Source organism: Mastomys coucha, unplaced genomic scaffold (assembly GCF_008632895.1).
Source record: "Mastomys coucha isolate ucsf_1 unplaced genomic scaffold, UCSF_Mcou_1 pScaffold1, whole genome shotgun sequence".
Classification (NCBI taxonomy): Eukaryota; Metazoa; Chordata; class Mammalia; order Rodentia; family Muridae; genus Mastomys; species Mastomys coucha.
The window spans coordinates 24,303,951-24,316,959 of NW_022196891.1; the positions used below are offsets into that span (position 1 = coordinate 24,303,951).

Below are 13,009 nucleotides of genomic sequence, written 5' to 3' on the forward strand. Positions count from 1 at the left end.
GCCATCTGTGACTGTGTGGCCAGCCGCGCTGCTCAAGCAAGTACTATACTGGTAAGTAGTTGGGAAAAAAAGTGCTTTTCATTTCAGGTTTTGAGATCACCATTGAACACCCACACACAGATGTGGTGAAATGCACCCAGTTAGTAAGAGGTGAGTGCTCCCTCAGCCATCTGGGATGAGTGCTGGTGCTTTCCTCCTTCTAGGATTGGTATGGACATTGTGTATTCTAGCCTTCCTTATGTTGGGTTTCAGAAAAAGTGCAGATGTCATTTTGAAATAGTATTCAGTATCCTAGTCATCTATTTCTGTCTGTGTTTTCCAAGTGGATTTGCTTGCATTTGTGTGGTAATGGAGAAAACTAACAACTCTCATAGCCCGCTATGGTGCCATTAGACCTTATTATGAGCAAGAGCCCTTCCCACAGGCTGCTGCTGTTGCTTCTCTAGTTCCCATTTGACTCATTTGGATTGCTTATGGTGCATCGTAGCTTCTGGGGTCTGCTTCTGTGCTTTTGATCCTTTTGAAAATAAAATCCTATGGTTTTGGTCTCTTGCTTACAGGGCTTTGGGTGTGTGTGTGTGTGTGTGTGTGTGTGTGTGTGTGTGTGTGTGTGTGTGTGTGTGTTCGTTTGTTCCTCTGACTTGGCTTTGAGGTGGCTGTACTTCCTCCCTTTAAAGATTTTCTTTTATCTTTACTCTCTTTGTTTCTTTTACTCTGTTACAACTTTGAACTAACAAGAACACTTTATGTTCCTTCTTGTATTGAGTTTAGATCCAGCCTTTAGTAAACATGACACCACAGTTGAGTGTTTTTATTATTGTATGGGGTTTTGTTTGGGTGGTGTGGGGGAGGGGTAGGTATGATTTGTGCAAAGCCTTCACCTCCCACTCCAGATGAGACAGTTGCTACTTTGCTGCACAATTGGCTGTTGTCATTTTACCAGGGACCTTTCACTCTGATCTCTCCTTCCCTCCCCACCAGGAAAGAATACCATACTTAAGTCACACTGCCTCCAAGACCTCTGGTGCTCTGACAGTCTTCCTTAGCACAGCTCTGCCAGACCCAATCCCTTTTGTTAACTCTTCCCTTGATGATCACATGGGGCAGCAGGGATCACAGGTGCCAAGAGTGAAAACTAGGAGGGGAAGAACTTTGGGGCTTGGGAGTGGGACTTGGGGCTGCCAAGCTAGTGATTTTTTATCAGAAAGGGAGGGGGTTGGTCAGGTGTCTGTTGGGAAGAGCATGGGGTAGGGGAAGGGAAACTGTTTTAGTGTCTTATGAAACTAGTTAAAGATTGCTTTCCTGTTGGGGATCAGTGTTGGAAGCATTCCCCCTAGAATATTCCTCTTTCTAGGTTTTATCTCTAATTGGAGTCTATAAGTTAAAAAAATTAGTACAGTGGAGTTTCCTATATTCTGTTAATATATAACAATATATAGTAACATGATAAAGAACTGAGATTATGTTCTTAGAAGTTTGGGGTGGGAGTTGTTTTGCTCAATTTTGAAGGAAATATTTAAGCCAGCCTAACTAAAATGACAAGATTAAGTTTGGCAGGCAATTCTTCATATTTTGTATTAGACTTCAAAAATCTTTTTTTCTTCTTGTTTTTGTTTTTTGTTTTTTTGTTGTTGTTTTTTAATCCAGGAGAATGCTTTATTTCAACTCTTAGCTGACTAGATGCTTAACTTAGTACAAGTGTAGCCCTGTAACTGGCTAGCTAAAGCAGATCGGCTTGTTTCTCAGATCTATGGGGGATAGCAAGAAACATGTGAGTGAATGTGGTTGAAGATTTTCAGTAGTATAGAAAATGATGGCGCTCTTGTGATATTTGTAAGTAGTAAGTAAAATTTACTTTTTGTGTACAAATCTTTGATGTTGTATTGAGAGTTTTTGTGAGGTTGACACGTTGAAGCTGATGATGCTGTCTTCGTTCTTCTTTCTTTTCTTACAGCAAGCAAGGATTTGGCACAGACATCCTATTTCATGGCTACCAACAGGTTGTTATCCTGACCCTCTTTGTTGCACTGTTGTAGCACACTATAGCTTCCTTTAATGCAGGGCCCCCTCAACGTGTCTCTTGCCCTTGTTGCAACAGGAGACTGGACCATCTACTGTGGTGGTACCTTCCTGGTTGCTTTGCGGTGTATTGTACAAGGGTCTTTGGGCACAGAGGGGTTAAATGCACACTGTGAAGTGTAGTGGTGCTTTCTGGTGGCATATTCTCGATTTGTGAGTGCATAAGTCTAAACTTGGTAGCCTGAATAGCAGCTAAAGATTACACAGAGCTAAACTTAACCTAGAAACTTGGTAAGTATAAAGCTATTTTTAGTTTACAATTATAGTTAAATGACATTTTTTTTTTATTTTCACATTGATCCAGTCTGTTAGAATAATTGCTAAAGTTTCTTAAGTAAAATTTGTGTAATTTTGGACTTATTCCAGATAATATTCTAAATAGTAAATTAGAAGTAGTCAACTACCATCAGTGCTTAGGTTTGCAGAGATGCAATCTTTATTTTTAAAAGTCCTGCTTTTCCGTTTATATAAAGTAAAAATGTAGTGTGTGTTTGTGGCTTTTCAGTAAATGTTTCATCTGTTCTAAACTAGAATAGTTTGAAGGAGCTATAACGTGAATGTATAATTCTGTTCTGGCTTGGTATTAAAGGTTGACAAGTTTTTAAGTGGGCACTGTAGAAATGAGAACCAAATAGTTTTTTGGAGTAGCATAGTTTTGGCTAGTCAGCTAGGCATGATGGTGTGTATGCCTGTCATCCCAGACAGTGGACAATGGAGACAGGAAGATCAGAATTTCAGGTTATCCTTAACTACATAGTAAGTTTTAAGCCATTTTGGGCTACATGAGACCCTGTCTCAGAAAACTAACAAAAAACTTTATTAGAAAACTAGCCTGTGAAATATCACATGCCTAACTGTTGGTCCATGATGAGAAGTAGAGATAGTATTTATTAGTACTGACCTGCTTTGAGCCTTGAAATGTCTTGGTGTAAGGTAAGTTCTCTTTGAGACTTTGCTGTAAGGGATAGAAGTGCACATGAATGGGACTGTTAATTACGCCATATCAAATGGTCTAGTCTTTGATTGGATTTTAAAATTGCTTTGTTTTATAAAGTCTTTATATGTGTGTGTATGTTTTAAAAAAACAAGACTACCACAAAAATGGTTTAAAAGGTTATACTTTGTATATGGTGATTATTGTGAATATGCTCTTTCATTTATATATACTTTGTTGGGTTTTAAAACAAAAATTTATTAGTATTAATCATGAAATAAAATATTAATATACTATTGAGTGAAAATGAGGAAAGTTTCATGATCTATAATTATTTTTATTACATTTTTCAGTAGTGTTAGCTATTAATAGAATATCATGTAGAGAAAAACACTTCTGATTTATGTTTGCTTTTGTCTTACTGGCAAATGTTTTTCTTTGTTTTACATATTTTGAATTTCTGTGGCCCTCCACTTTTAAATCTGCTCTACACCAGTTTGCATCTTACGACCTTCTGTCTTCAATACAAACCCACAGTGATAGCATGTGTATGCATTCATTTGGCTTGCAAATGGTCCAATTGGGAGATTCCTGTGTCAACTGATGGAAAGCACTGGTGGGAGTATGTGGACCCTACAGTTACCCTAGAGCTGCTAGATGGTAAGCACCAGTCCTTCCCTGTGTGTGTGAGAAGGATGCTGGACGCCTGAAGCAGTGGGCAGTTCTGCTCAGTCCACATGGACACTACAGTGGCAGTGTGGGACCCAGGTCATACTTGTCTAACTGGTTATAGTTGGCCTGTGGAAAACATGCTTTTTTTTTTTTTTTTAATCCTCTTGTGTGGGCTGTACATGAGCGCATGACTCTGTGTGTGTGTGTGTGTGTGTGTTCCACCCAGAATTCATGGCTGATTTAAATATTGGTTGATGGGCACTTTTTAGCACAGTTGTACAGACCAGTCCTGGTGGTGGTGGTGATGCGGTCATCATTGTCAGGTGCTGGATGTTGAGCCCGGTCTCTAAGTGCTGGGCAGTACTCTGCTACTAAGCTGTACTCCATCCTCACAGGCTGAGTCTGCTTGTGTAATTTTTGTGTGTTCTGCACTGAGACATTTTGTGTTATCTTACTTGTTGCCGTCACTCTTAACATTTGCCTAGGCTGGGTGACAGGAATACTTGCTACTTACTCCAAAAATCAGTGACTATGCAGTCTCAGTGCTTGATCTCTTGTGGCAGATTGACTCGACATGGCTAATACAGATGATAATCTGGCTCTCCTGACATGTTTGCTATTGATTATCAGTAACAGTTTTTTAGATGATAAAATTATAATTTAACATTGATGCCATCTCAGTTCCAAGCTTAAGACAGTGAATACAACTTACTGGTATAGTATTCATTGCTGGGCAGTGTGAGTGTGCGCGCGTTGCCTTTTTTCTTTTAAACATTTAACCTTGAAATAATTTTAACCTTAAGGAAATTTGCAAAAAAATATTTACAGAATACTTATGCTTTACCTAATTTTTGTTGTTGACATCTTATATAACATTAAGATTAGGAAATTAATGCTGGCATAATACTGCTGATTAAACCTGGTTGTATTCAGATTTCCCCATTTTTCTGTGGTGTGGAGTATTATGTTCTATTTATGTCCAGTTGAAAGTCCAAGTGGTCACTTCCAAGTTGTCAGGACTCTTTAATCTCTCCTGATGTGAAGAATAATACATGACTTTACTGAGTGATTCCAAGCTTGTCTGTCGGTTTCTCACCGTTTGTATTGAGTGTTCTTGGTGAGAGTGCTGGAGAAGTAGGTTGTGCCCTGCTTTCCTCTCAAAGCATGGAGCCATGGCTGCTTAGTGCTGCTCAGTTCCATGCTGTGTACATGATAAGTGATATTACTGCGTTCTCTTTTAACAAAGCTATTCTTATTCTTTGTAATTAAGCATGCTGGGGAATAATATGTTTAGTGCTGTACAAATGAATACTTTTCTCTCAAACCCCTGCCTTCTGGTTTTGAAGAACCCATTGGTGGATCTTTTCTCCATTAAGCATTGCTATGGAGTTGGTTGGTTTGCCTGGTAGAGACTCCCACTACCATCCTTTTCAGGACTTTTATTTTCTAAGTAAGCAAGTGAAATTTGAGGAGGGATTTTTTTTTTTTAAATAAGAATTCAGCTTTGAATTCCCAGTTGAGAGTTCTGTCTGTGTATGCTAAAGACTGACTAGAAATAACAATGAAAGGGCTGACCTTAGGACCCTTTTAAATATTGCCTACTTGAGAGAGGTTCACATCCTAAAGGCATAGTCTAAGCTTTAAACTTAAATTTTATTTTTAGAGCTAACACATGAGTTTCTACAAATATTGGAGAAAACGCCTAGTAGGTTGAAGAGGATTCGAAACTGGAGGGTAAGACAATTGGCAGGATTTAATTAACAAAAATATCAATTTGTCACTCATCTAGCAATTGCCTAGCAAATGGTTTGAAATTGAATGATTAAATACTGTACCACTTCTCAGTACATTGACTCAGTGCCACACATAGACTGCAGATGCTTACGGTTTCTCAGCCCCTGTGTACAGGAGCACTCACTCACTCACTCTCTCCCTCCCCCTTTCCTTTTTTAATTCTTTGTCATGTTGGGGAAATTCCCTTGTTTCAAGTGAGGCTAAAGCCTACACAAGTTACTGTCTCAAGTTCTGGGTTAGTATACAACTGTATGTATTTCTCCAACCATAGAGCCTTCCCCTGCATTCATTTATTGCCATAGAACTTGGAGTTCAGGTGGATTTGTTTCCATGAGCTTCCTATAGAGTTTTACAAACAAAGACATTTGTATTAAATCCCTTTGCTGTCATTGTTTCTTCTGTTTCTCATTTAACTAGGCTATGGCTAAGAAACCAAAAGTAGATGGACAAGTATCAGAGACACCACTGCTGGGTTCATCTTTGGTCCAGAATTCTATTTTAGTAGATAGTGTCACTGGTGTACCTGCCAACCCAAGCTTTCAGAAACCATCAACATCAACGTTCCCTGCTCCAGTACCTCTAAATTCAGGAAATACTTCTGTTCAAGATAGCCGTGCAACTGATAATTTATCAGTGCTAGCAGCAGGAATGCCCAGTACCTCATACAATTTGTCGTCACACCAAGAGTGGCCTCAGCATCCAGACTCAGCCAGGACAGACCCAGTGTACACACAGAAACAAGAGGCCACTCTCTCTGGGAGCCAGTACATAAGCTTCCAGCAGGGACCGTCAATGGCACTGCATTCCGGATTACATCACAGGCCAGACAAAGTTGCTGATCATTCGTCAGCTAAGCAAGAATATCCTCACAAACCTGGGAGCAGTAAACACCATGGTCCCATACCTGCTGCTCCTGGAGTGGTTCCTCAGAAAATGTCTTTAGATAAGTACAGAGAAAAGCGGAAGCTGGAAACCCTTGACCTGGACACAAGGGATCACTATATAGCTACCCATGCAGAACAGCAGCACAAACATGGGCCAGCTCAGGCAGTCGCAGGCACTTCTGTCACTTCTCCCATCAAAATGAAGCTTCCCCTCACCAATTCCGACAAGCCTGAGAAACACTTGGTAGAGAAAAAGGAGAGGAGTGGATCTCTGAAGCTCCGGCTTCCCATCCCACCCCATGATAAAGGCCCCAGCAAAGAGGAGCTAAAGATGAAAATCAAAGTGTCATCCTCAGAAAGACACAGCTCTTCTGATGAAGGCAGTGGGAAGAGCAAGCACGCGAGTCCGCACGTCAGCAGAGACCACAAGGAGAAGCACAAGGAGCACCCTGCCAACCGCCAGCACAGCAGTCACAAGCATGCGCACGTGCACAGCGGAGGCAGCAAGCATGCTGCTGACGGGATGCCGCCCACCATGCTCAGGAGCCCTGTAGGCCTGGGCCCTGAAGGCCTCTCCTCCGCCTCCAGTGCAAGGAAGAAGCTGCATATCAACGAAGCTTCCCACAACCACCACTCCAAAATGAGCAAAAGTTCCAAAAGTTCAGGTAGTTCATCTAGTTCTTCCTCTGTTAAGCAGTATCTATCCTCTCACAGCTCTGTTTTTAACCATCCCTTACCCCCTCCTCCCCCTGTCACATACCAGGTGGGCTACGGACATCTCAGCACCCTCGTGAAACTGGACAAGAAACCAGTGGAGCCCCACGGTCCTGAGGCCAATCACGAGTACAGTACAAGCAGCCAGCATATGGACTACAAAGACACATTCGACATGCTGGACTCGCTGCTAAGTGCCCAAGGAATGAATATGTAACCCTGTGTTTAGGTCAACTTTTCCTTTCCTTTTTAATTTAAAAATGGTTGGAATGGAAAATGCCCTCCTGGTCCAGCGGTGGTGCCACTGCTTCCATATTTGTAAGTGCTGCTTTGTTCTTCATTCTGAAAGAAGAGATGATAGTAAACAAGCCTATCTCCACATACGATAGTGTTACCAGGACTGTAAACGCATGGAAGATGCAGCTGAGAACATTAGGATGAATGGCTGGCTGCTGCTAGGAACCTAAGCTGCCTCAAGCTTCTGTTATTTATGATTTGAATATTGTAGCTGTTTTTTGTTGTTGCTTGGCTTTGAATGAGTGTCAATTGTTTTCTTTTGTGTATTTATACTTGTATGTATGGTTTGCATGTCTCAGTGATAAAGGGATAAAACGGTATACTGACAACTGTTTACAAGAAAGTGGAGAAAAATGTACATACATTTTTGTATGTTTAGATATTACCATAAATACTCAGGATTGGAGCTGCTTGTAAGTATAACAATATACAGAATAACTTTATTTTCTCTCGTCAGAGTCCATCACTAATCTAAAACACAAGTGGCACTTTTTTATTGTTAACCTTAAACTCTAGGCCTTACTGGAAGCCGCTGAGGGGACATTCACTACTAGACGGGAATGTGGTGCCATGGGTGGCCCTTAACACTGGGAAGCACTCAGTCTGCCTTCAGAGGTTCTGACCAGATTGGCTGCGGAATCAGCCATTGATTTCTGAAGGCTTGAAGAGGAAAAAAAAATAAAGTTTACATACTCTTGATGTGAAGTGCATTTAAATGTTTGTTGGCTTGTTGCAGTGCTGTAGAAAGCAGCTAATGATGGGTGTGAGGATGACTGTGACGTCACTCACAGCAGCTCCCAGTGAAGATTAGTCAGGAACGCTGACACTACAGATTCTAAGAGTGAACGGGGTCACTTTTCCTTTAGCATTTGCAGTGACACCATAGTCTTGAATATTCTATATACTCTTCCCATGGGGAGAGAGAGTCTGTGTGTGTGTGTGTGTGTGTGTAAGAGAGAGAGAGTGAGTGTGTGTGAGGGAGAGAGAGATACCATATTTCTTTTTCAGGTAAACGCAGTCTTCCTTATAAAAATGGAATTAAACCTATGCTCTCTTGATTCTTTTATATTCTAACAATAAATAAAAAAGAAAAGATTGCTGACTGTGCATTGTACCTGTATTTATAGCTTATGGTCATTATCAGGAAAATGTAAGGAAAAAGGCCAGCTTTAGGCAAGCCACTGCTGGGCTTTCACATTCGTTTGCACGTCTTAGTGGGTTTTCATGGAGATAATGCTTGCACTGTCCCCTGACGCCTGGTCAGGGGATGGACTGACTTGTCTAAATGTTGGTGTAAGCACCGATAGTATGGCTCTTGTCTGTTGCCTAATCTTGAATTTATTTCTGTGGTAAGTCTTAGCTGTTGAGTCTCTTAAGATGGGTCGGATTCAACTTGTATTGAATCACAAGTTCTCTGTATATGAAATATTTTGTTATAAAGCCACTGATCTGTGCACAATTGTAACTTTATTCAAGTATGTTGTAGTTGTAAATATTAGAGTTGAACCTTGTACTCTACTTTTATTTAGCAGTTATCTCATTTGCCAGTAGCTGTTTGTTTTTTAAAGAAAATTGTTGATTGTTTTGTCAATGTTATTTGAACCTGAGATTTCAGGAGCTTCTTTGTGGGAACTCAGCCTAGCCGGCTAGTCTTCACTCTCTTCTTGTCTTGCATTGGTAATCTTTGTTACCATGTGATTTTTGTTGCTGTGTGATATACTATTGTATCATAAACATGAGGATTTTGATACAGTTATGGTTTTACCTTGGTACATTTCCAAGAACTAGCATAGAATTTAAACAGAGTACAAGGTGAGGGAGGGAAGGGTTTTGTTCTTGGTGATTTAGATGTGAAACCTCAACAGAGCATCATGTGAACTGACTGAGGTGGTCGTGCTACTGTATCATTGGGAGTGATGCCAGGGATTTTAATCAGCCTTTGTAAAGAGTGGTCAGAGAAGTAGTGAACTTATTTTCAGTGTGGCATAGACAACAATGTGAATATTTAAGGTCTGGGGCTATAGTTAAACTTCACTAAGGATTTTCAGAAATGTGTTGTTTTGTGTTTGTTTTTGTTTGTTTTTTTGTTTTTTGTTTTTTTTTTTAGATATGGGAATAAAGGTAATTTTGTTGAATCTTTATTGGTGCTAATGATGGACAGTTAAACAGATAGTGTATATGCTATGGATAAGTACACTTAGTACTTCCAGAATTGACTTTGAAATGCTATGTATTCATTTTCACTCTGTAAATGTAATTCTTTACGATGACTATTTATTAAAAGGCAGTCAGTTGTGATTTTTACAGGATTGTGTGAACTATTCAAACTCTTCAACCTCAGAACAAGATGCTAAAACCACAATGAGAGAAAATTTGTGACTCTTTGTTTCCTTTCCACTAAGGAAAACCCTCACAATTCATATCACCATGAGTTTGCTTCAATGATCTTGTTTGCATAACATAGTTCATTTGCATGGTCCCATTAGACTTTACCAAAGAAAAAAGACTCAATAAATGGACATTCTATTGTGAGTCTTGTAAGTAGCCATAAATAACCAAAATAGTATCAAACTTAGGTGTGAGATTTCACATGTGCATAGTACTGTTAAGGTGATACATTTTTGATGAGTTTTTTAATACTTGAAAATAATTAAAAAGCATTATCTTTACATCATCCTATAAAAGAGTGATTCATTCTTAAGGTGTGTTTCCCTAGGTTTGTGACCTTTTTGCAAAAGCACATTATAATCAGAGGCTTCCTGTCTACCTCTCTCAGCTAATTTTCTAAAATCAGTATGTGCTTCCTAAATATTTGCCTTAGCTACTAACACAAGCTGTCCTCAGAAGCAAAGCCAAGGAGTGCATGTTTGTGGGAGTCCTCTCGGAGGCCTGCATTACAAGCTCGCTGCCAGCTCCCGCTGCTAGATGAGGCCCCACACATCTCCTGGTAGCAAGTAGCAACGAAGGCAACAGTGCCAGCCCTGGGTACACTTTAAAGATGTCTTCCGTGGGAGTGGTGGCTTCCTTAGGAATGTTGTGAGCGCACACTTTGTGCCAACAGATAGAAGTTATACAGAGCTCCCAAACATTTGGACCTCTCTGTTCCCTTTGAAGTAAAAACAGCAGGTTAGGATTTACTTTAGAGAACCAGTTTGAAATGTCATTAGTTACCAAATGCCTTGCCTTAAGATGCTTCAAGAAAGTGTATCTTCTTAGAGTTTCAGTTCTAATTTTATTTGCATTATATAGGCTGCTGCCTATATAATGCATACGTGCAGCATGATTTGTTGGTTGATTGGATGACTTAAGGCTCCTGCATCATGGAGATGGCTTACTTTGATAAGAGTCTGTGCTTTGGAATCTTTTGAGACGAGACGTGGAAAAGGGCTGACTGTGATCCAGGTCTCCTGGCTCCACCCATGCCTGGATCAGTGATTCTTAACTTAATCCCAATCTTATATAAGCAAAAAAGGATTTCAAACTTAGACTTAATTTGCCAGAAAATCTTGAGGATTTTTTTGCTGAGAAAAATCTGGAAGCTCTTAGTAACTAAGGAGGACCTTTGACTTCATCTCTGAAGATTGAGCAGTTTCCCCCCCCCCCCCCCCCCCCGCAGGAGCCTTTCTCTGGAGGCAGTAGGACCCACTCACCACATTTTCACAGAGGAAGGGGGCAGCAAAGTCCACACTAGGAGCCCAGGAGTCCATTGGCTTGAATTCTGTGCCTGTTAGTTTGAGGTACGCGGTTGAAGCATCTGTACAAAGGCAATGCGCATTCCTGTTTTTTCTCAGTACTTGATGTTGAGACAAGGGTGTGCAGGCACCACTGTAATATAGGCCAACAGACGGTTGGAAGGCAGCCTTGGCCTAGTCAGAAGCCGAGTCAGGTGCTCCTTGGAAACTTCTTAGTGATCTTGGTACTAGGAGCTCTAAGTATGTCCCATTATTTCAGTGTTTGAAGTGTGCCCAGCCAGCTCTTTGCTTTGTGAGTCCTCTTGTCTGGTGTATAATCCATCTCTGCTGCCTGGTATATTTCGTGAGATGTACTTCATGGGTGGGAGCAGTTCTGTTTGTGTAAAGCTGACTTCATCCTTCACTGCAGTTGAATAATCTCAAGTCAGTCCTGGGAACTCTGTAGTTTCTGTAGATTCCAAGTTTGGAGGGGAAGCCTCTCTTAAAAATCCTCCAGCCGACAAGTCGATTTAATAGTTTGTGTAACTTGCTCCGCCCAGTAGTGAGTAGCTTCTCTTGATTAGGAGAACGTCCCTGGAATACCGTTTTGTTATGAACAGTGGAATTTGAACATTTAAAACCCTTGTGGATAATTGAATGAAACAAGAAAATGTGTATATTGGCATGAATTAGCCATTGAATTTCAGCTCATTACATAAGGAATATTAATAAAGTTTGTTTATTGACAACCAAATCCAAGGCTGAAACATGTTTCAAGTTAATGTGAATCCAAAGCACCAGTTCTCGGGAAAGTGGGAAGTCCGCAGTGATAGAACTGGTTCTCATCTATCGTCTAGGAAGGAGTTCACCTGGAGTCGGCGTGCTACTTTGTTACTTCAACCTGACAGCCGCACAGAAAGGTGGGGACTTCGTGCCCTTTTTTTTTTTTCTTTTCCTTTTTCTTTTTCAATGTGTAGCCCAGGCTGCTACATTCACTGTGAGCTAGTAACCAGCATTTCCCAGGTGCTGCTTACATCCGACTTACATACTCTCCAGTTTTCCAGTGCTTTCCACTTGAAAGAGAATGAAAGCTACTCCTGATTTTAGTAAAGTAAAATTGGGATGTTTGCTTAGTAAATAACACATTTTTACATATTTTATAGTATACAAAATAGAGTAGATTTTATAGTAAAATGCATTTTTAAGCCAAAATATAAATTATGTCTTTTACAACATACAGATTTGTAGTAGCAGTGGCATGTGCAGTCAATTCTTCAATACTGGGAAGCGAATCTAGGACGGGACACAAGTCGCTCAAGCATCCCACCTATCTCAATAAAAAAGTCCCTCCCAGGACTCCAGAGGCAGGTGAGTCTCTGAGAGTTCCAGGATAGCCAGGGCTGCTATACAGAGAAACTCTGTCTTTATATTTAAAAAAAACAAGCCAGGCAGTGGTGGCGCACGCCTTTAATCCCAGCGCTTGGGAGGCAGAGGCAGGTGGATTTCTGAGTTCGAGGCCAGTCTTGTCTATAGAGTGAGTTCCAGGACAGCACGGTTATACAGAGAAACCCTGTCTCGAAAAACCAAAGAAAAAAAAAAGAAAAACATAAAAATAAAATTAAAAAAATAAAAAGCATCCACTTTTCTTCTGCGTGGTTATGTTTGGCCTCCAAGCTTAAGAGAAGCTCATTTTAAACCTTCTCAGGTCTGCTTTAAGCTTGCAGGCCAGTCTGTAAAGACAGCTCTTCTATTTTGTTTCTGTTTATTTGGGGGGTGGAGGGCAGCTGCCACCACACCCTTACAGAGGTCGAGATTCTGTCCACTGTGCTGGCAGTGTGGCGAGCAACTCTACGTGCTGAGCCATCTCACTGGCCTTTCTCTACATTTTCATACTCTGGGATGTGTTGACCACAGCAAAAAGAACTAAGAAAAGCGTCTCTGAAGTACTGGGGAGTGCTACTTTT

General features: G+C 40.7%; 1 protein-coding gene across 5 annotated transcripts in view; it reads left to right on the plus strand.

Moving 5' to 3' along the window:
* The window catches only part of Ccnt2 (cyclin T2), a 34,748-nt gene extending 22,949 nt beyond the window's left edge, over positions 1–11,799 (plus strand). The window contains exons 5-10 of one of the 5 annotated variants that reach the window (XM_031381032.1): positions 88–150; positions 1,955–2,000; positions 3,510–3,673; positions 5,349–5,419; positions 5,897–7,028; positions 7,127–11,799. In XM_031381032.1, coding sequence (XP_031236892.1) covers positions 88–150; positions 1,955–2,000; positions 3,510–3,673; positions 5,349–5,419; positions 5,897–7,028; positions 7,127–7,194 — 1,544 coding nt within the window. In that variant the 3' untranslated portion in view covers positions 7,195–11,799. The other 4 variants (XM_031381026.1, XM_031381037.1, XM_031381040.1 and 1 more) reach the window with 4 other exon arrangements.
* The last annotated feature ends 1,210 nt before the right edge of the window (positions 11,800–13,009 follow it).